The sequence below is a fragment of the Neophocaena asiaeorientalis genome, unplaced genomic scaffold (genome assembly GCF_003031525.2).
Source record: "Neophocaena asiaeorientalis asiaeorientalis breed wild unplaced genomic scaffold, Neophocaena_asiaeorientalis_V1.1 scaffold51, whole genome shotgun sequence".
NCBI classification, from domain to species: domain Eukaryota; kingdom Metazoa; phylum Chordata; class Mammalia; order Artiodactyla; family Phocoenidae; genus Neophocaena; species Neophocaena asiaeorientalis.
The window spans coordinates 2,088,385-2,110,888 of NW_020173335.1; the positions used below are offsets into that span (position 1 = coordinate 2,088,385).

At 48.5% G+C, this 22,504-nt stretch overlaps 1 protein-coding gene across 1 annotated transcript in view; it reads right to left on the reverse strand.

The window, feature by feature from the left end:
• FNIP2 (folliculin interacting protein 2) overlaps positions 1-22,504 on the reverse strand; it is an 86,729-nt gene that overhangs the window by 25,325 nt on the left and 38,900 nt on the right. The window contains exons 9-14 of the mRNA XM_024746139.1: positions 16,724-16,853; positions 7,118-7,319; positions 6,731-6,819; positions 4,426-4,572; positions 4,138-4,307; positions 7-388 (exon numbers count right to left, since the gene is read on the reverse strand). Of these exons, the coding sequence (XP_024601907.1) occupies positions 7-388; positions 4,138-4,307; positions 4,426-4,572; positions 6,731-6,819; positions 7,118-7,319; positions 16,724-16,853 (1,120 nt within the window). The remainder of the gene's footprint in view (positions 1-6; positions 389-4,137; positions 4,308-4,425; positions 4,573-6,730; positions 6,820-7,117; positions 7,320-16,723; positions 16,854-22,504) is intronic.

The window sequence follows — 22,504 nt, forward strand, 5'->3', positions numbered from 1 at the left end:
CCACACGACGCGCCCCGAGGTCTCCGGGTGCCGCGGGCCGCGGGGCTCTGCTCCGGCCCCCGGCCTCCTTGTCCGGCGAGGTGGGGACAGAGGTCTCCGGTGTCAGTGTGCGGCGGCAGAAGGGCGGGCTCGCTCCTCACCGTGACCACCACGTACTCGGACTCCTCCACCTCGCCCCTCTCCAGGGCCGTGGTGATGCTGCCCCCCGCCAGCGCCTGCTCGTCTGGCCCCCAGGCCCCGCTGCACGTCAGCTGGTTCTCCTGCAGCTCCGAGCACCGCAGGAAGTAGGTCAGCACGTACAGTATGCGCTGCACCAGATCCTTCTGCTTCCCCAGCACCACCGTGCGGGTCAGTCGCACCGGAGAGCCGATGGCCCCGTAAAGGTCGCCTAGAGGCAAAGTGGACAGAAAGACAAGTCGTCTGGGGGAGCGTGTCAAGGGTACGTCAGCCCGAACAGGAGAGATGCAAATGACTTACTCCCAGGCCAGCATCGCTTCTTCACACGCCTGACTGAGGCACAAAGGTAATTCCTAGAAGGACCACCTTTCAGTTTTCCTCTGCAACGTAAAGTCGGCCTGCCAGGATCAGCCCTGTTCTGGGTGCTCAGGTGCAGTGCCCGTGTGTATCGGGTGCAGTGCACTGACAGTGCAGTGCTGGTGTATACTGGGGGCAGTGCGGTGCCAGTGCACAGAGGGTGCAGTGCTGTGTACACAGTCCCTCGAGGTGCTTGCTGGGCCTTTCCAGGGCAGCTCAGTGGGCTGGCTGATCCCATCTCCCCAAGGTAAGGCTAAAGCCAGAGCCCTGAATATGTGACCAAACCAAATAATTTGTCTTGGAAACTAGAATGGCGAGATCTTTTTGAAGAACCCCAGGACAACAGGCCCTGGGGTGAAATTCCGGGATCTCTGAACAGAAAGCGGAAGTGAGTCAATGCAAAACGCTGAATGAGATGGTCCGCTCGATACACACAGGCACCAAGAAGAATCAATGTGATTAACAAGAAGAAAATCCCTTGCTCAGGAATAATGCATCTCATTTTTCTTCCATTACTTCACATGAAAATTCTACTGGAGAAAAATGTCCCATAACTTATATCCTGACACACTGATTAACAGCCGGCTAATGAAGCATGAACACTTGGCTTAAAGGTGGAAGAAGAAAGGCAAACCTGTCAACGAACCATCAGCGCAGGTTCCTCATCACAAGCGTCTGCCCAGCGCCTATTAGAAGTATGGCATGTGATAAAACCTGACAATTACACTTGGTAAGTCGCACCTTCCATACTTTGATAATAATATTATTGACAATTACAACAAAAAGCCAACACTTCCTGACTGTGCAAGCACCGTGCGGAGTGTTTTACATGGCCTTATCTCATTTACATATCTGTATAAGCAACCCTAAGTCAGAAAGCATTGCAGGAAAAATCAGAATGTTGGAATGAATCAAAATGTGAAAAGATCCTAAATAAAGGAGAGGAGATGCATGGTTAGCAGCTATAAATAAGAACTCAGGAAGTCGGACTCCATCTGGCGGGAGGAGGAGAGGCATCTGTTAGATAAGACTCATCACACTGTTAAGGTTTAAGACTGACGGAAAAGGGACAGCACGCATCAGAGGTGCCCCCTCTAGAGAGGGTTTCCAGGGTAAGCCTCCTGAGAACAGGTAAAGGGCAGGAGAGAAGTGATATCACACAATCCTCTCTATAGAAGGACTAGGTGGGGCTTCCCTGGTGGCGCAGTGGTTGAGAATCTGCCTGCCAGTGCAGGGGACACGGGTTCGAGCCCTGGTCTGGGAGGATCCCACATGCCGCGGAGCAACTGGGCCCGTGAGCCACAACTACTGAGCCTGCGCGTCTGGAGCCTGGGCTCCGCAACAAGAGAGGCCGCGGTAGTGAGAGGCCCGCGCACCGCGATGAAGAGTGGCCCCCGCTCGCCACAACTAGAGAAAGCCCTCGCACAGAAACGAAGATCCAACACAGCCAAAAATAAATAAATACATAAATAAAAGGGCTAGGTGAAGGCTTAGTAGAACGTTATCTCGAGGGTTTTGCAAGTGACTGAGAAACCATGCAAGATTTCAGAAGAACAACTCAGAACTGTAGTCTGATGTCAGCACAAGCACTTCTGAGTAAACTTTGACTAAGAGCGTGTTACTGTTACTTCCCGTGATCACATCCGCCCATGGCTGCGGGGTGTCACGGCCACATCAGGGATTCATGAGACACTCTTGTTAAATCAGCCCCAGTGTTAATAAAGACGACGAGATTTACATACCCAAAATCTGGCCAAAAAAACCACTTTGGAAAGTCCACTCAGAATGACAGTTTTTAGCAATGCATTTAACTTTTGGTGGTGTGCGTTACAATAACTAAGTCATAAATGGGAAAAAGTAAAAAGAAAGAAGGCTATTAAAATACAACTGACAATGGTTTAACCTGTATGAAGTGGAGAGCTGTGTATGGAAACAGTGCTGCGACTTCAGAGCCGAACTCCACAGAACAATGCGTCACTAAGGTAACAGACTGAATGGACCTTGACCTTGAAGGCAACTTTTTGAGTCCAGGACTGATGGAGCTACTAATTTTAGAGCGGATGCCTTTGTCTTGCACGGGTATAATTTTACAGAATGAAGAAGAGCACGCACAATGTGAACAGACTTAACGCTCCGAACTGCACGCTTAGAAATGGCTGAGATGATAAATGTTAGGGTCTGTGGCTTTGTTTTAACCATACTACCTCCCGTATCTCATGACCCCGGGCACAGGGAAAGACAGCTTTGTTATCTGTGATACAGTGAGGACGCAGTACCAGGGTTAGAATGAGAGTCTAATTAGTTAATACGTGCAGAAAGCACCCAGAACAGTGCTTGGCCCGTGGTGGCAGCTTTCACTACTATTACAACACGCTGTTTCCCGAGACTGCGGTGCTTTTCCCCGGTCTGCCGTTATTTTCTGGAAAATGCTGCCCTTCTACCGATTCCTCAAGTGTGTCTTCCTTGAAGGCCCCCTCCCCCCATGGCCCCCCTCCTGGTGCCTCCCCCGTATCAACATCTGCAACGGCAGTGTCGGTAACAGGGGGCTTCACGTACAAGCAGTGGAACTCCCACGGCAGCCATGAGCCATCATCACCCATCTCACAGATGGAGAAACGGAGGCACAGAGGGTTAGGGCACTTGCCCAGGAGGCTGGGAGCTGGTCCAGCCGTCTGCGCATGTCCTCACCCTCTGCACTGCACTGCATCCCTCGCGGGCTTCTGCTCACCCCAGCAAAGGAGTGATCGGGGCGTTCTGAACACGGCCCTTCTCCTCCACCGGGCAGCAGGCTCCCCAAGGCTGAGCTGCGTGTCACCCGGGCCCTGGGTCCCGCAGAGGGATGGGGCCTGGGACAGAGCAGATGTGCAGGCCTGACGGGTCACTGCAGACTCGGCCAAGTGACAGGCCCTGGAGTGCGCCTCTCCTATCCCCGAGCCCCGGGCTTGCAAGCGCACACTCCACGAGCAGCCCCGCGGCACGTCAGGTCCCCGCGCCAGGCCTGAGCACAAAGCTCGGAGGAAGCAGCTAAGGGGGCAATGGAGAGAAAGACAAGGGCTCTGCCCTCAGCTCAAACTTAAAAGGCGGCAAAATCCTAGAGTGTGTTACTCTCTTTTCTGTCCGACTTCCTTCCTATCTGGTCCGCCCTCTAGGGCAGTGGTCCTCAGCCAGGGGCTCTCCTGTCGTGCTGGGGACATTCAGCATTGTCTGGAGACATTTTTCACCATCACAACTTTGGAAGAGGGGTTTTCACTGGCAGCTGGTGAACAGAAGCCAGTGATGCTGCTAAACATCCGACCAGGCATGGGGCGGTCCTCTTCCCCCCTAACCCAACAAAGAATCTTCTGGTCTAAATGTCAACAGTGCCGAGTTAAGGAGCCCCACTGGAGGAGCAGCTGCGGACCTATGTGGCTTTAAAGAGCAGAACGAGGCTCTGGCAGGGGGAGGGGAGGACGGGGGCTGCTTTACAGGTAGAGTCTGTGGGCCAGTCCCCCGCTCCCTGCAGCCCAGTGACAACTGGGAATCGCCGGGCCGGATGGCGGATAGCAACAGAAGAGGCTCCCGTCTTTCCTATTCTGTCCCACATGGTCTCTGTACGGTACTGACCCAGCTGCGCCCAGAGAGGATTGTATGGGTGTGTCTTGGCCAGCGTGTTGACCAGCTGAGAGGTGCGTTTCTCGGAGAAGGCTTTGATGGGAGGGTGGTCAACGGGCATGACGGTGGGCACCCAGGCCAGGTGGTAGGTTAAGACTGCGGTCAGCAAGGCAGCAAAAAACCTTGGAGAAACGGGAGAAAACACAACGGGGTGAGTCAATGCAGGAAGAGGCATGGCACCTACAGCACGTACACCAGCCTCGGAACCGGCATTCAAGGCTCCAGAGCACCGCCGCTTACTGGTTCTTGTTGATCTGTTCTATCAGGAGTGTAAATTCCTTGAGGAAGCGCTGGCACAGCTGCGTCTTCTCCAAGGTGCTGGACATCATGGCCAGCCACACGGGCTCGGCTATCCTTGGGACGGAGTACAAGCTCCAGATGGTCCCTCTACAGAAGAGAAGGTACAGGGAACTGTCACAGATGTCACGGTGGATGATCTCTGTGTAAAGGAATCTAGAAGAAAACACTCACCTGGATCTAGGGAGCCCCTAAGGCATCCAAAGCAGAATATTAAACAGGGGTCGGTAAACTAGGACACGATGCATAGGCCAAATCTGACCTTTTTTTTAATAAATAAAGTTTTATTGGCACACAGCCACGCTCAATCATCTCCCTATTATCTGTCGCTGCGTTTGCACCACAGCAAAGCTGAGCAGCCGTGGGGCACAGACCCTTTACAGGAAAGGTATACTAACCACTGATATAAAATAGTCATCCTTAAAAAGACTTATTTGCACGATGCCTTGTGTCAGAATTTATGCCAGTTTTCATAGGAAAAAAATAAAGGAAGAAAGAATAAACATGCTAGACTGAAAATGTGACCAGAGGGAACTCAAGTCACCCAATTTCTGGTTAGCGCTTTTGTTCTTTGAACCAAAGCACCCTATTCACTTTAGATGAAAAAAGAACACAAATAAATGGCTCTTCTTCACCATATTATATACTAGATTGTTACACGGGCTAATAGAATCAAATTCTTAGAACTGTAAGCTGTTAGGGAAAGTGACGAGTCTGGCCGTGTCACTTTACGGCTTAGGAAACTGGAGGTGTAAAGGAGTTCCTTGCGGGAGACACACACGCACTGAATGACAAGGTCCGGATGAGAGCGCCTCGTGCCGGGGACTCTGCTCCAGGCCGCGTGGCTCGTGGCGGTCCTTCCAGGGAGCGCACCAACGAGCCTAGGATCTCCACTGGCACCTCTGCGTCTAGGAGACACCCCGCTTCCCGGATGGGGGTACACGAGGCATATTCTGACCTGAGTTTCCGGCCGTGTGCATCAAGGAGCTGGGACACACAGGATCCTGCCCTGGCACGAGGCAGAGCACCTGCTGAGCAGCCAGCAGTGACAAGTGACAGCTACGTGGACCTGGGCTTCGCTTACCGACACCAAGGTTTCCAACGCTAACACGTGATCCTGTCGCTGTTTCTGGAGCAGCAGGTCACTGAGGTAAGGATGAGACCCGTCTATCCACAGTGAGGCCTCAGGTCCTGTCCGTTCAGATTCCGGACCTTCTACTAAATGAGTGTCCAGACCCTCCAGCACAAGCCAGCTTCGAGCCTGACCACAGCCCGCCCGGCGCTGCCCACACAAACCATAGAAGGTTCGCTAGTCACCACACTGCCATCGAAACACACAGCTTCACACTATTTCTCAAATGTGCGACGTGGGTCTGGATGGTCCCCAGATAAGGACTAACGTGCTACTTGAGTACTTTACACATAACCCAGGGTTCAACTAAGGCCGGGTGGGGATTTTGTTCCAAGCAGCATTAGAGTTCACCAGCCTCTACCTTAAGCATCACAAAAACGTTCTAACGTTGTAAGAATCGTAAACATTTTTATCCCTGGGCTAGAGAGGAACGGTTGGACTCTTAATTAGCTCGTGACGGCTCTGAAGTGCGATTCCATTCCACACCCAGAAACTGGCCCTAAGAAGCGCTGCAACAGCCCCGCTCAGCATGGTGACCATGGATCCCAGCTACAGCCCAGACGCGAGCGGCAAGACCTCCAGAAAACTGGTCTCCGGGGTACAAATATCAACAGTTAGGAGCTGACAGTGAGGACACGCTAGGGTGACCATACAACTTAATGTCCTGACCAGGACACCCACGGGAAGACACCGGGTGTACACAGGGCTGTCCTGGCAAACTGGAGTGTAACCTCCCTGACGTGCATACTCTCCCCACTTAGGCTGTGGACAAGCATCTCAACCTCCAGTTTCCACATCTGTAAAATGGGCTAAGAGTGCTTCCTCCTAGGGCTTTTGGGAGATGACACGAGACGTATGAATATTAGTTTTCTCCATTCACTCTGTTAGGAACAGTCACATCAGGGACCGTCTCTCTGGCAGTCGTGAGGATTACTCAGTGCTGGTGGCTTACACTTTTTGCTCCACTGGGCCTTAGCTTCAAAGGAAGGAGCTGCTAAAATGACTAGTAACTGCTAGCCCCCCACACTCCTGAGCTGTGGTCTCCACGCATGCCGAGATCCACGGCCGCTGCTCACCAATTTCCCCTGCTGGGGTTGCCAAACCTTGCCAGTTTACCTGAACTCCCCCAGAGCTTCCATCAGACGGCTGACATAAAACTGGACACGGAGACTTGACTCCGCGATCTTCCTGCACGAGATCATGGCCTTCGGTGGAAAGAAAACAAGCCACATTACGTGGAGAAGAAATTTCTCCGTAACCATATACTGGGCTTTATTAATAAGAGACGATGTTAGAGCCCACACTCAAGCTAGTCATGACCGAAGTCGTTGGGGGCAGTAATTCCCTTTCCCAAAGCAATCAGGATCTGGTACCTGACTTCAGTGTGCCTAGGGAACTTCCTACCACTGCTGCAGCTGATCTACATGCCCTGGGAAAGCGAGCGGGTACAGAGAGCCCTCGACCCTTACAGCCCCGTGTGACAATGGATTGCATTCTCAGTACCTTTTCAATTGCACTCTTCAGCCTGTTCATGTGAGACTCAAACAGGGGGAAATGAGAAAAAAAGAAGTCCTGGAAGTTCCTCTGGGCTTCCTCCGTCTCGCACAGGGAAAAGATGAGGCTTATGGCAATCTTCTTCCTCCGAGCTATGGCCGGGTTGGAACTGCAGGTTTCTTCGGCCAAGCTGAACGTCTCATCCGTTGACCTGGAAGGAGAAGGGGTTTTGGGAGTCATGCTGCATCAGTGAACCACACCGAGGACGAACCGTAAAGCCAGGGCGACACCCTGGTGGCCGATCCGGGCACGCGGTCCTAACTCAGAGTGTGTCTACCGCCAGGTTGTCCTCCTGCATCAGACTCCACCTGACACTCAGTGTTAGCCTAACGCAAAGAGAAACTTAAGTGAGAACTGAAAGTAATTTCAAACGTCCTCTTGTTAGACTCTTAGCGCTTTTCCCTTGGACTATGTTACATCAGATTGGCCGCATTTAGGAAGGGGTGTGAAGCATCCGTTAGCTGATAGATACCGATGGATAAGAACATCTGAGGAGACATGGTCCTCTGTGGTATTCTGTGTGACCCAGGCATCACGTTTGGACATTTACTAGTAGCTGAGGCTTACTTTCCCAAGGTTATTAAAACCATTAGATGAAGTTACTCCTGTAAATGCTGAGATTAAGCCATGCGACTGGGGATACTCTCTGGGAAACCCCCCGAGCAGAAAGACCCACCTCGCTTCTGCTACAGTCAGATCCTCGACCAACTTAAGATTCTTTGCAAAGACTCTGCTTCTAGGATAAAAGAAGCCAATAAACTCTGAATATGCATTCAATTTGTCATAAGGGGTAAGCCTCACAAATATGGCCAATCCATATCTCTACTTTAACTAGTCTGAAAAACCAGCATGTGACCACACAGCTGCTAACGGCAAGAGTGAAAAAAAGTTTTTTAATTAGTTTGTTTTTTTCTACAAAGACACCAAAGCCAAGGACATCACACTGCAAATGAAAGCGCCTGGCCTGGCACATGGCAGGCGTGCAGGGAGCCTTCTCTTTCTCTCGGGCTCCACCATTCAGCCTTGTCTGTCACCAAGCTTGGTACACCACCTCCTTTACTACAAACTACACCCGAACGGTCATGTCTGCTCATGGGACTTGAGGCAGCCATCCTCCTTGGTCTTTTTTTTTTTTTTTTAACCAATACGCAGGCCTCTCACTGCTGTGGCCTCTCCCGTTGCGGAGCACAGGCTCCGGACGCGCAGGCTCAGCGGCCATGGCTCACGGGCCCAGCCGCTCCACGGCATGTGGGATCTTCCCGGACCAGGGCACGAACCCGTGTCCCCTGCATCGGCAGACGGACTCTCAACCACTGCGCCACCAGGGAAGCCCCCTTCTTGGTCTTTAACTTGTTCTGTAGTGCCCTGCTCACAGCCTGTAATGTTCCCGTGATTTCCAACATACCCACGTCTTAAAAACATACACACATCAGAAGTTTTATGGTCAGGAAAGCTATCTTATTTTTAAAGGAAAGGAGAAGACATCTTGCCCTAACCTCAGAGGGATATGTCACTGTTTTGCTCCACTTTAAGCAAGATGCTGGAGACTTAGGTGTGGCTGGTAAATCAGTAAAAGTCCTAGCCGACAGACATGGCACAGGAAGGACAGGTTTCCAGATGCTCTTGTAAATGCTGCCCGTTAAAATAAACCAGCAATTGCTTTCTCTGAGAAATCCCTAGATCCTAATCATCTGCTCGTCAGAAAGAAATTCTCGAGGTGCTCTTACCATTTTACTTAACTTCAAACCATGCTCCCTCTTCTTTTCCAGAGTGCTCGTCCTATAACTCTGTTTTTCTGCACCAGTTTACACCTATTCTGCAGAGGAAATTCTGAGCTTATGCTACACCAATTCTTTCTTACAACCCTTTCTTCTTCCTTATCTCCTACTTCCCCCCTTTTGCAAAAGTAAAATGACTCCATCAGTCCACTCATCTTTGGCCAATGTGGTCCTTAATAATCAGACTGCAGTGACCACTGAGCCCTCTGCAGATGTGTGTCAGCTTCAGCTCCACCCTAGAAACAGTAGCCAACTGCACCTAGCACAGCGGACGGTGCCGTCTGCCGAATTTCTGAGAAACACCCGCAGCTTTAATAGCGTGTGTGCCTCTTACTCGCTTCCCTATGTCTCTGCTGAATTCTAAAGCAACTGAGCTTCATTCAACCTGCCGTCTTGGATCAACCATGCGAACTGGAATAAATCAGGTCATGCGGTATTTGTAAATATACTTTTAAGATCAATCTACAATGAAAGCATGTTTCAGAATGTCTTAAAAATTTTAAGTATGCACACAACTACTTCATCCTAGCTTTACCCTCAAGGCAACAGGTAAGATACACAGACCATTCTGCAAATGTGAAAACTGGGGCAGAGTGACTAACCAACCGGCTTCAAAACGGAAAGCTTTTCAGTGACCACGCCGGAGTCACAGCCCAGGGGTTCTGTCTGCTAGCCCTGGCTCGCTGCTCGGACACTGGGAGTGACCAGGGGCTCTGGCGCCACGTCTGACCCATCCACTGGGGGGACGGGCTGGGAGTGGTCACACCAGCTGACAGGGCTTCAAGTCAAGGGAAGACCACGCTACACACTGGATTTTTCAAATAGAATTTTGTTGACACATGAATGAGCATTTACATACCTTGTAAATACTTCAAGATCCTAAATAAAGCAAAAACTGACTATTTAAATACATCTCAGTGACTTGTAATTGGCCTCAGGACTGCTCAGTCTGACTGGTTATGTCAGCTCTGAATGGAGGCGGAATCTACGGGTTATGTTGGTACATATGAAATCGCCATTTCTGCAGGTCAAGGAACATCTCATCAGCGACTCTTTCTGGTTATTCAGTTTACAATTCCGGGCCAAAGACTTTGTGGGACGTCATACCTGCTTCTTTAGGGTTTCACCAGCCGCACTAAGGGGGGAATCCGCAGCTTCTCTCCTCCACGGACAGCACCTCTGCGCCAGCGGGTAAACTGCCCCCCGCCGACTCCCCCCACCCTCCGGTCGCCGAAGCTCCCCACGTGGCACAGGGGTCAGCGAGCAACCAACCGTAAGACTGTGAAGATCCTCCCTGGCTGCCCTGCACTCTCTCAGGAACCAGACTGAATGCGGTGACTTCCTCTCAGAGCCAGAGGTGATCGCATCCCTGGTACCCAGTGTTCTCCGGTCACGCGTCAGAAACTAATCCCCGCCCACACACCTGCCACAAGGGAGAGTCGGGCGGTGACCCCGGTAATCGAAGGGTCTTCGCGGGCACAGTGACCGAAGCTGAGCGCCCGCGGCTCTTCCGTCCTGGGCGTCAGGCAAGGGTGAGTCCAGGACCACCGGCGCACAGCCTGCGCCCCCCCACCCCCGCCTTGCGGGGCTGCTCTCAGGAGGGCCCAGGCTCCCAGTGACGTTCTCGGGGTGCTACCTTGATTCTTAACCGTGTCACCTTTAACGTGCGCTCTGGAAGTGAAGTCTGATGGGGTGATGACGCATGGGCGTGGGCAGGGCAGACGCCAGGCAGCCGAGCACAGGGCGCGGGGTCGGAAGCTGGGTCGCTGGCCTGGGGTCAGGCACACACCCACGAGTCCAGAACCAAGGCGGTGCCACAAGGCCCCAAGGCTGGGACCTAGGCCCAGATAGGCGGCGGCGGCGGCAGCAGACGGCACGGCCATGGGAGGGGGGAAGGGCGGGGCAAGGCACAGACCGAGGGGGAGGCAGCCTGTCTGTCCATCATCAGAGCCCACCCCTGTGGAGTCTGCACAACACTTAGCTCTTCGTCCTGAGCCCCAGGGCAGTAAACTATCACAAAGGAAGAGCCTACGGTTCACAACACGATAAAGTACATCAGGGAGTTACTAGAATTCTTTAAAGAGTTTGTTAATATCTCGTTTTGAAAACTGCAGCAACATTGCAAAGCAAATATTCACAGGCACAGAAGCAGAAATTGAATGCAGATTGCTGCATTGGCTAGAAAATACCCACAACTTTCATATGAAGCTTCAGAAGAAATTATTAGAAATGAAGCCCATTTAAAAATTAAATTTCCGTATAACTGACGATGTAGTGACACAGTGAGTAAACAGGCATTCTGAATTATATGCAGCCCATGAAGACACTTCCAGTTTCTTGTAAGACCTCTGTAAGTCACAGGAAATGGCAGAGGAAACATTAAAATAACCGTGCATAAAGATACATTTAAAATTCAATTCAGACTTACACAAAATGGATGTGTGTGAAGAACTGAATCTTTAGCAAAATGTTCCATAAGAATTGTCTGATCCAGATGTACTGAAATTTATGCTTTTCTCTTTCTTTTTTTTAACATCTTTATTTCAGTCTAATTGCTTTACAATCCTGCTGTATAACAAAGTGAATCAGCTGTATGTATACATATATCCCCATACCCCCTCCCTCTTGCATCTCCCTCCCTATCCCACCCCTCTAGGTGGTCACAAAGCACCGAGCTGATCTCCCTGTGCTATGCGGCTGCTTCCCACTAGCTATCTATTTTACATTTGGTAGTGTATATATGTCCATACCACTCTCTCACTTCGTCTCAGCTTACTCTTATCCCTCACTGTGTCCCCAAGTCCATTCTCTACATCTGCGTCTTTATTCCTGTCCTGCCCCTAGGTTCTTCAGAACTTTTTTTTTCTTCTAAGATTCCACATGTATGTATTAGCATACGGTATTTGTTTTTCTCTTTCTGACTTACTTCACTCTGTATGACAGACTTAGGTCCATCCACCTTGCTACAAATAACTCAACTTCGTTTCTTTTTATGGCTGAGTAATATTCCATTGTAAATATGTGCCAACACCTTCTTTATCCATTCATCTGTTGATGGACACTTAGGTTGCTTCCATGTCCTGGCTATTGTAAATAGTGCTGCAGGGAACATTGTGGTACATGATTCTTTTTGAATTATGGTTTTCTCCGGGTATATGCCCAGTAGTGGGATTCCTGGGTCATATGGTAGTTCTATTTTTAGTTTTTTGAGGAACCTCCATACTGTTCCCCATAGTGGCTGTATCAATTTACATTCCCACCAACAGTGCAAGAGGGCTCCCTTTTCTCCACACCCTCTCCAGCATTTATTGTTTGCAGATTTTTTGATGATGGGCATTCTGACTGGTGTGAGGTGATATCTCATTGTAGTTTTGATTTGCATTTCTCTGATGATTAGTGATGTTGAGCATTCTTTCAAGTGTTTGTTGGCAATCTGTATATCTTCTTGGGAGAAATGTCCGTTTAGGTCTTCTGCCCATTGTTGGATTAGGTTGTTTGGTTTTTCGTTATTGAGCTGCATGAGCTGCTTGTAAATTTTGGAGATTAATCCTTTGTCAGTTGCTTCATTTGCAAATATTTTCTCCCATTCTGAGGGTTGTCTTTTCGTCTTGTTTATGGTTTCCTTTGCTGTGCAAAACCTTTTAAGTTTCCTTAGGTCCCATTTGTTTATTTTTATTTCCATTTCTCTAGGAGGTGGGTCAAAAAGGATCTTGCTGTGATTTATGTCATATAGCATTCTGCTTATGTTTTCCTCTAAGAGTTTTATAGTGTCTGGCTTTACATTTAGGTCTTTAATCCATATTGAGTTTATTTTTGTGTACGGCGTTAGTGTTCTAATTTCATTCTTTTACGTGTAGCTGTCCAGTTTTCCCAGCACCACTTATTGAAGAGGCTGTCTTTTTCCATTATATATTCTAGCCCCCTTTATCAAAGATAAGGTGACCATATGTGCTCGGGTTTATCTCTGGGCTTTCTATCCTATTCCATTGATCTATATTTCTGTTTTTGTGCCAGTACCATACTGCCTTGATTACTGTAGCTTTGTAGTATAGTCTGAAGTCAGGGAGCCTGATTCCTACAGCTCCGTTTTTCTTCCTCAAGATTGCTTTGGCTCTTCGGGATCTTATGTCTTTCCATACATATTGTGAATTTTTTTGCTCTAGTTCTGTGAAAAATGCCATTGGTAGTTTGACAGGGATTGCATTGAATCTGTAGACTGCTTTGGGTAGTAGAGTCATTTTCACAATGTTGATTTTCCCAATCCAAGAGTATGGTATATCTCTCCATCTGTTTGTATCATCTTTAATTTCTTTCATCAGTGTCTTATAGTTTTCTGCATACAGGTCTTTTGTCTCCTTAGGTAGGTTTATTCCTAGGTATTTTATTCTCTTTGTTGCAGTGGTAAATGGGAGTGTTTCCTTAATTTCTCTTTCAGATTTTCCATCATTAGTGTATAGGAATGCAAGAGATTTCTGTGCATTAATTTTGTATCCTGCTACTTTACCAAATTCATTGATTAGCTCTAGTAGATTTCTGGTAGCATCTTTAGGATTCTCTATGTATAGTATCACATCGTCTGCAAACAGTGACAGTCTTACTTCTTGTTTTCTGATTTGGATTCCTTTTATTTCTTTTTCTTCTCTGACTGCTGTGGTTAAAACTTCCAAAACTATGTTGAATAATAGTGGTGAGAGTGGGCAACCTTGTCTTGTTCCTGATCTTAGTGGAAATGGTTTCAGTTTTTCACCATTGAGGACAATGTTGGCTGTGGGTTTGTCACATATGGCCTTTATTATGTTGAGGAAAGTTCCCTCTATGCCTACTTTCTGGAGGGTTTTTATCATAAATCGGTGTTGAATTCTGTCGAGAGCTTTCTCTGCATCTACTGAGATGATCGTATGTTTTTTCTCCTTCCATCTGTTAATATGGTTTATCACATTGACTGACTTGCATATATTGAAGGATCCTTGCATTCCTGGGATAAACACCACTTGACCGTGGTGTATGATCCTTTTAATGTGCTGTTGGATTCTGTTTGCTAGTATTTTGTTGAGGATTTTTGCATCTATGTTCATCAGTGATATTGGCCTGTAGTTTTCTTTCTTTGTGACATCCTTGTCTGGTTTTGGTATCAAGGTTATGGTGGCCTCGTAGAATGAGTTTGGGAGTGTTCCTCCCTCTGCTATATTTTGGAAGAGTTCGAGAAGGATAGGTGTTAGCTCTTCTCTAAATGTTTGACAGAATTCGCCTGTGAAGCCATCTGGTCCTGGGCTTTTGTCCATTGGAAGATTTTTAATCACAGTTTCAATTTCAGTGCTTGTGATTGATCTGTTTATATTTTTTATTTCTTCCTGGTACAGTCCTGGAAAGTTGTACTTTTCTAAGAATTTGTCCTTTTCTTCCAGGTTGTCCATTTTATTTGCATATAGTTACCTGTAGTAATTAATCTCTCATGATCTTTTGTATTTCTGCAGTGTCAGTTGTTACTTCTCCTTTTTCATTTCTAATTTCATTTCTAGTTCTGTTGATTTGAGTCTTCTCCCTTTTTTTCTTGATGAGTCTGGCTAATGGTTTATCAATTTTGTTTATCTTCTCAAAGAGCCAGCTTTTAGTTTTATTGATCTTTGCTATTGTTTCCTTCTTTTTTTTTTCATTTATTTCTGCTCTGATCTTTATGTCATCTTTCTTTCTGGTAACTTTGGGGTTTTTGTTCTTCTTTCTCTAATTGCTTTAGGAATGTCCTATAAACAGCAATTAAGTCCCCATCTTGTTCAATGTATCATTTAAAGCTTGTGTTTCCTTATTCATTTTCATTTTTGATGATCTGTCCATTGGTGAAATTGGCGTGATAAAGTCCCCTACTATGATTGTGTTACTGTCCATTTCCCCTTTTATGGCTGTTAGTATTTGCCAGGTGTGTTTTGGGGTGTCTGTGAACTTAGTATGATTTTAGGTAGCGTCTGTGCTAATGGATGGGGGTGTATTCCTGTCTTGCTAGTTGTTTGGCATAGGGTGTCCAGCACTGTAGCTTGCTGGTTGTTGAGTGGAGCTGTGTCTTAGCGTTGAGATGGAGATCTCTGGGAGAGCTCTCAGCCATTGATATTACGTGGAGCTGGGAGGTCTCCGGTGGTCCAATGTCCTGAATTCGGCTCTCCCACCTCAGAGGCTCAGGCCTGACACCCGGCCAGAGCACCGAGACCCTGTCAGCCCCACGGCTGGCTAGTGTTGGGGGGTCTCCTGCAGAGGTGGGGGGTGGCTGTGTCTCACTGTGGGGACAAGGACACTGGCAGCAGAAGTTCTGGGAAGTACTCCTTGGCGTTAGCCCTCCCAGAGTCCGCCATTAGCCTCAAGAAAGAGCCTGTAGCCTCCAGTGCTGGATCACCTCAGGCCAAACAACCCAAAATTTATATTTTTAAGGTTTATTACAAATTTATCTCAATGTTGTTATAACCTATAAAGCTCCAGTAACAGCTTCAATGAGCACAAAGAACTTTCCCAAAATAAAAAAGTTATCAAAAATTATTTATCAGCTTGCATTTGCCAGGAGTGACTAATGCTGCTTTCAATTATGTCGACTGACGTACACATTTTGATGACCTAAACGAATGTGCAGAAAAGTGAGCCAGCAAAAACTTATGATGAATGAAGATAGTGACTGAAGTATTACTATTGATTATATTATATAAAATTTTTACACCAAAACATTTTAGTAATTTATAACTTTGTGATAATAGTCATGTATCACTATTATTTCTATTATATTTTGTAAGTAAAATATTTTTAATGGAAAAGCCTTACATTCATTTTATATTCTGAAAATCTCTGAAGCCCTGGAACATAATGTTTCTTTAAATACAAACAAACAAACAAAACTAACACGTGATGTTAATTTTGGGAGAAGAGGGCCAGCAGCCTGATGCCCTGCACACGCCTCGGCTCCCCCGTTTCTCAGCCTGTGCTTTCAGGTCCCCCCCTTCACGAAGGCTGCCCAAACCCCAAGACCTCCCGCGAGGCTGCATCCCGCCCCCGGGCCGCACACCCCCATGCCCCTCTGAGCGTTTAGCACTTACCTTCTTCACACCACTGTTTATGTGAGCATCGTCTCTGTGAGCTCCTGAAGTGCAGGCCTGCAGCCAGCTCTTTACCCCTTCTCAGAGCCAACACATGCCGACCTCTATTCACTTACTAAGGTAACCAACTGTCATGTGGGTTTTTCATAGGTAATTAAGTCCTTCATTTCCTAATTCCCTTTTAAGTTTTTGGGTTGTAGGAAGAAGAGGTAGGAAGGTACTGATGTAACATCGTCATAAGCCAAAAACGTGAGTTTTGCAACATAACTAAACTTTAGATCTGAAAACCAACTGAAATGAAGGCAGAGAATACCTCGATGCTGTCTCTACTCATAATCAGACTGTTGACTGTTTAAGAATTTGTTTCACCAAAAATTAACCATCCTTGAGTTCATATATTTTCAAAGACCACACTGGTGTCACCATAAGCCAAGGAAAGATTTATTCCAGCCTTCTAACTTACAAAGGCTCCACCTGGAAGGGACCCAGTGCAAAGAGAGCACACATTCACTTTAAATCAATGCCAAATCTACCCAGGTAGTCCCAGTGTCTTTCCCGGAACCTCTCACCTGTGAACTTCCAGGCTGAGCTGAAGCCGAGCGGAAAGCTCCGGCCCGTTTGTGGTGACAGCAAGTGAGTGCAGTGTCCGCCAGCATCGCCGGGCCGCCCGCCCCAGTGCCCTGCACAGCCAGGGGAACCCAGCTCACCTCCTGGGAATGATGCCGTTTTCCAAGCTCGTGGTCTGGCTCCGAAGCCAGCGGCGCTGGTAACTGCTGGAGGAGGACGTAGAGGAGCTTGGAGACGGGAACGGTGTGACCAGAAGGCTGCTCAGGGAGGCTGCGGGAAGAAGAATGGGAAGTTGAGAGCTGGGCTCCAGGAGCCCACGTGCACCTACGTGAAAAATAGCTATACAAGCCCCGGGACCTAACCGTTCAGGTTCTACCGGCCACGGCCAGCAGGGGGAGCCCTCTCAGGCTGCCGTACAGCCAAGAAAACACCCTTTAAAAAGCACAGGGGTCGCCGACACGGCAAGGGACACGGCAAGGGCATCGGTGACCAGGCACCAGCCCCACGTTCCAAATGTAAACAAACATTACTCATCCAGTCAGAGGGCAGCCTGCAGATTTCGGATACAACGAAGAGTCCACGGAAGTACTGCTACTGCTGCCCGGGAGCCGGTGCCGCACACGGAGCCGGCTCGCGCGCGTGTCCCCCCCTTGACTACTTGGTCCCCCTGTGTTTCGAGGTGGAATCCAGGCAGAAGGGTACTTGCCCCGCAGAGCACCCTCTCCCGCCGCCATCTCCAGATACACGGCACTTCCCGCCCCTCACGACTCCCTCGGCTCTGCAGGAGGCACATCTGCTCCTAGACGTGCTTTCTGCTTGGATGACTCGGCTGCCCTCAGCCTCTCTGCGGCCTCCGTCACAGTGCGTCCCCAGGTGTGGCTGACGCACAGCCCCACCGGTCCCCGTCAGGGCAGGCAAAGGGCTTCTTTCAAACCCCGGCTGCTTGGAGGAGCTCTGTGGGTTTGGAAGAACAGAGGGACGAAACAGATGTTTTCCCCTTTGCCCCCCAGGGTCAAGGAATCAGGACACTGAAATGTTACTCAGTCGGGGGCAGAAGGGAGTGGAATGTGCCAGTCGGCTGGCTGATGTTTGCACAGGCGGATCACTGGGCACCGGGCCGACTTCAGGAAGTGCGGTATACCATGCTCATGGACACCCCTCGGAAGGCAGCTTCTCCACGTGAACGGTTGCACTTTTATTCACACTTTTACAGGCAGATGGAAAGAAGCTGAGTCCCCGACGTGAGTTCTGAAATCCGACTTGCCTGGCTGCAAGTCAAGTGTCTACAACGTGCCAGGCGCTGTTCAGCGCACAGGGATCCCACACGGAGCTGAAGAGCTGTGAGACCAGGGAACCCCCGGCCACAAGGTGAGATGCTAACAACTCAGGCTTCTTTCTGTCCACCGCAGAGGTGCTATGAGCATCCACAAGATGCTTTTCTTCTGATCCAGTCAACATGCACAGGAACTGGGTCCAGGAGACCTTATTCATCTGTGATTCCCTGTACCCAGGACAGCGCCTGAGACACAACGGAAAATTAATAAATGTTGGCTGAGCGTACGGCGTTTCTGCGCTGAAGTGTTACCAGGTGAGGCTGGCTTGGTTTCAGCCTTGAGGCTGGACTTCAACCTCCAAAATCAAATCCTGGTTTCAAGTATCAGCGAGTAGGTAATTTTACTGAGAATTTTGAAGGGAGATAGAAGAGAGTTTTTCCTCAAAGTCACACAGTACTACTTAATAAAAAAAAAATCCTAATTAGACATGTCTGCCTCACCCCCAAGTTTTCAAAATCCCTTATAAGACCAGAAGATCCTCACCCCCTAGTCCCAAATCTTCAGGGTCCCATCCCTCTCCCGATCTTATGCTGGGCGTAACAGCTCCTTCTTGGCAGGTGGAGAACAGAGGTGAGTTACAGTACTTGTACTTTTTTTTTCCCCTGATCACAGAAGCAAGATGGCGATGACCCTGAGGACCACTTCCTTCTGGAAGTCGTATTGCTGCATGATTCAGTTTAGTAAACCAAGTAAGACCCATGCTCTTGTTCAAATCCCAGCTCTGCCACTCACCGGCTGGGACACTTGGGCAGTCCACTTAACCTGTCAGCTTTCTCATCCGTGAAATGGGGGGCAAAAAAGGACCACACCGCAGTACTTTTTGTGAGACCTGCAACCTGCTAGTGGGCTACGGAGTCTTTAGTGGATCAAAACTGGTATTTTAAAAAAGGAGCAGAAAAGAAAATAGAGTAGGTTGCAGCGTTAACATTAATTGGTGACACTTTTGTTTGTTATATATAAAGATGTTTGTTACTGGACCATGATGATGGAATGCATTAGCATGGGTTGCAGACAAAAGAACACTTTGAAAACCACCGACCTATTTCATATGGCTCCTGCGAGGATTAAACAAATCAATACGTGTAAAAATACGTGTAAAGCACTTACCCCAGCACCCCATACAGTAAATGCTAGCTACTCACTCTCTCTGGTAATTCTTGGAAAAGGTGGACTAGGTAAGACATTTCAGAGTACTGAGAGGTCATTAATTCTGATTAATTATGAAAAGAACCAAGAACTTGTAACGGAGACATGAAAAAGGCAAAAAATTAAAATAATAAAACCCCAAGGAGGATGTTCCCTTTAACCCTACTATAAAATGTGGAATAATAATTTTTATGAAATATAATCTAAAGGACTGGCTTAGTGCTCTTCAGCATTTCCTCAAAAATATTTTAATATCATGTAGTAAGGTTTCTATGTAAAAGTACTGTGGTATATGTCATCAATCAGATATTCTAGGAAACAATACAGCTACGACTCTCAAATGCAAGAAGAGGCCTAATTTTGGCTTGTAACCTATTGCCATTTTCACGAGAAAAGGGTGGATTCAATCACCACTTAGTGCGTGTGACAGGCCTGGGCCGTGGTCTTCAAGGCAGTGCAACGTGGAGTGGTGCTGGGGCCCTGGTGTACGTCCCCGTCGCCAGGGCTGCGTCAAGCGTGCCCAGCTGTTTCCCTACCTTTGCTAAGGGGACTGGTACCTCCAGGACACCGAAGCGCTTCTGCATGAGAGTTACGTGGGGTGGGTCCCAGCTTCGTGAGCCAGGTAGAGAAATTCTCCAGTTGGTGCCACAGTTGTAAAATGTGCGACTTTCAGTTAAATTATACCTAGGCTCAGTTTCAGCTTTTAAAGTGCTATGTCTAACACTCCTTAATATTTTTAGTATCACTTTTCTTTTTAGAATAATTTTACAGTTAGAACAAATGTTAATGCATACAGACTGCAAAGACTTTTGGAGTTTTGTACATTAATAAGAAAATAATTTGAGCTTTCATCCCCACCCTCCTGACTGAGGGGGCTCTTCAGCGAGCATCTATTTATTCCTGCAGAAATTAGCAGTGAGAAAAAGAATAAGTCTAAAGGTTTAAAAATGCTGACTGCTGGCTCTTCTTGGCCCATGTCATTCAAGTTCAAGATAAATGTTTAACTCTCTCTGGAAATACGTTTGCTGTTTGGAGAGTTTACTAGAAACACCGTACTGATGATCTGACTACAGGATTTGGATTTTAACAAATAGTGCCCTGAAACTCTTAAATCAAACCCATTCCCTCAACACACATTTTCTGAGCACCTATTAAGAGCCTGGCACCACCTAGGCCTGGGGCAGAAAGTTACAGCATAGAGACAGACAGTCTCTGCCCTTAAGAAGCTCACACTTGTGGAATAAGTAAACAAGATGATTTCAGACGGTGATAAGTTCCTGTGATTTTCTTTAAGCAACGAGGGCAAAGGTTTACTCTCATCAGCAGTCAGAGAACAACACCCTTGTGAAAACGGGACGTTTCAGCTAAGAGTAAAATGCCAGCAAGAGGCATCCATGGAAAGCGCATCCCAGATGTTCCCTAGGAAAATAACTAGATCATCTCAGTAAGTCTTTAAAACAATCCATGTGTACTCCTCCTGGTACATATGGGGGACATATCCCCCCGCCTCACTCAAATATCCATTGAGCATCTCCTATATGCCAGGCAGGATTCACGCTGCTGGGGATGGAGCAGTCAGTGTGGCACAACAGGTGGGTCTCTGCCCTCGGGGAGCTTCTAGGGGAGAAGGACAAACAAACAAACATCCCTAAGAAATTACCAGATAACCACAGAGTGTGGTGAGTCCCAAGGAGCAAGCCTGACACTGGAAAAGGAAGTGCAAAAGTCAAGCACTCAGAAGCTGCTATAATTCCTTCAACGGGAAGAATTCTGAGGTTGGCTTGTTTGTGTATCTGGAAACACTGCCACCAAAATGAAAACAGGCTAATGTGACCAAGCCCCTATTCCTGCCCAAGCTCATCTTGCACACTCCCCTCACGACATCCAGCCTTCCTCTGTTCCTGGTACACAATGGTCTTTCTGCACCCCACACACAAACCTGCAAAGCCAGCTCCCACCCCCGATCTCTGCCCCAGCAGCCCCCAGGCCTGAGATGCTCTTTGCTCTGGCTTCACCAAGCTGGCTACCCGGGGCACTCAAGTCAGCTGAAATTTCAGCTTCCGGGAGAGGCCTTCCTTGAGCACCCTGGTGGTGATGAGTGCCTGCCTACATTTTATAGTCTTTCTCTGTGTCCCCTTTACTGAATATAATTCCATGTCTAGTTGATCACTGATCTATCCCCACATCTGACAAAAATGTCTGGCACATAAGATGCTTAAGAAATGTTGCCGTATGAAGAACGAGAAAATGATTATGTGAAGGACAGCGATGCCTGTCTTGATCGGCAAGCATGGCGGAAACAAAGCATTAGAATACAAATTTCTAGAAAGAGTTCAAAGCCTGAATTTATTAAAAAGTTTCCTATGGTCAAAGCTGTATGCAGAGCATTTGAATTTTCTCTACCCCCCCACCCCCCATTAAAAGAAAATCTTTCTTCTGTTTGGTGGTGATGGTGAAGGTGATGGTGGTGGTGATGATGGTGGTGGTGGAGGCAGTTATGGTGATGGTGGTGATGATGTTGGTGATGGCGGTGGAGGTGGTCATGGTGATGGAGGTGATGCTGGTGGTGATGATGTTGGTGATGGTGGTGATGAAGTTGGTGGTGGCGATGATGGCAGTGGTGGTGGAGGTGATGGTCGTGGTGATGGTGGTGATGATGGTGGTGGTGATGGTGGTGGTGATGAAGGTGATGGTGGTGGTGGTGAAGGTGGTGGTGGTGATGATGGTGATGGTGAAGGTGGTGATGGTGGTGGTGGTGATGGTGATGGAGGTGGTGGAGGTGGTCGTGGTGGGGGTGAAGGCGATGGCGCCCCTCTCCAGAACCAGGGGGACAGAGACTCCCATGCTGGCCCGCCCCGAGCACCACATCCCAGGGCCCTCTCTGTCCCGTCTCTCACAGGCAGCCTCACTCTGCGGGTCATGAATCTCCCTTTGCCCCCACTCCCTGTGGGTGTGCATGTGTGTGCGCATGTGTGCGTGTGTGCCATCTGTCTTCACACCCAAATGGCAGAGTGGCCAAAACTCGGGTCCTGTCTGAACACCGTGACGACGCGTGCTCTTGTCCTGAAGGCTGACCGTCAAGCACTTAATAAACGTGTCTGAACATACGAGCTAGACGTTCTCCTCACACTCCTACTTTCCAGGGCACAGAGAATGAAGACATTACCTTCCTGCCCGTGATCTGAGTGTGCTGCTGGGGAAGGGAGTCAGCAGCTGGACGGAGGTGATGGCTGACCAGGCTGGGAGGCGGGTCCCAGCCCCAGCTGCCTGGACCTTCCTCTCCCCCTCGCCACGATCGCCAGATTGCAGCTTCTGCCCCACCCGTGTCCTCCTTCTGAACTACGGCTGACTGCTCATGGCTGGGGCACTTGCGGGCACTTGTGACTGAGATACTGGCTCAACACCCGTCTCCCCAGGCGCCTCCTCCCCCGGTATGGGGCA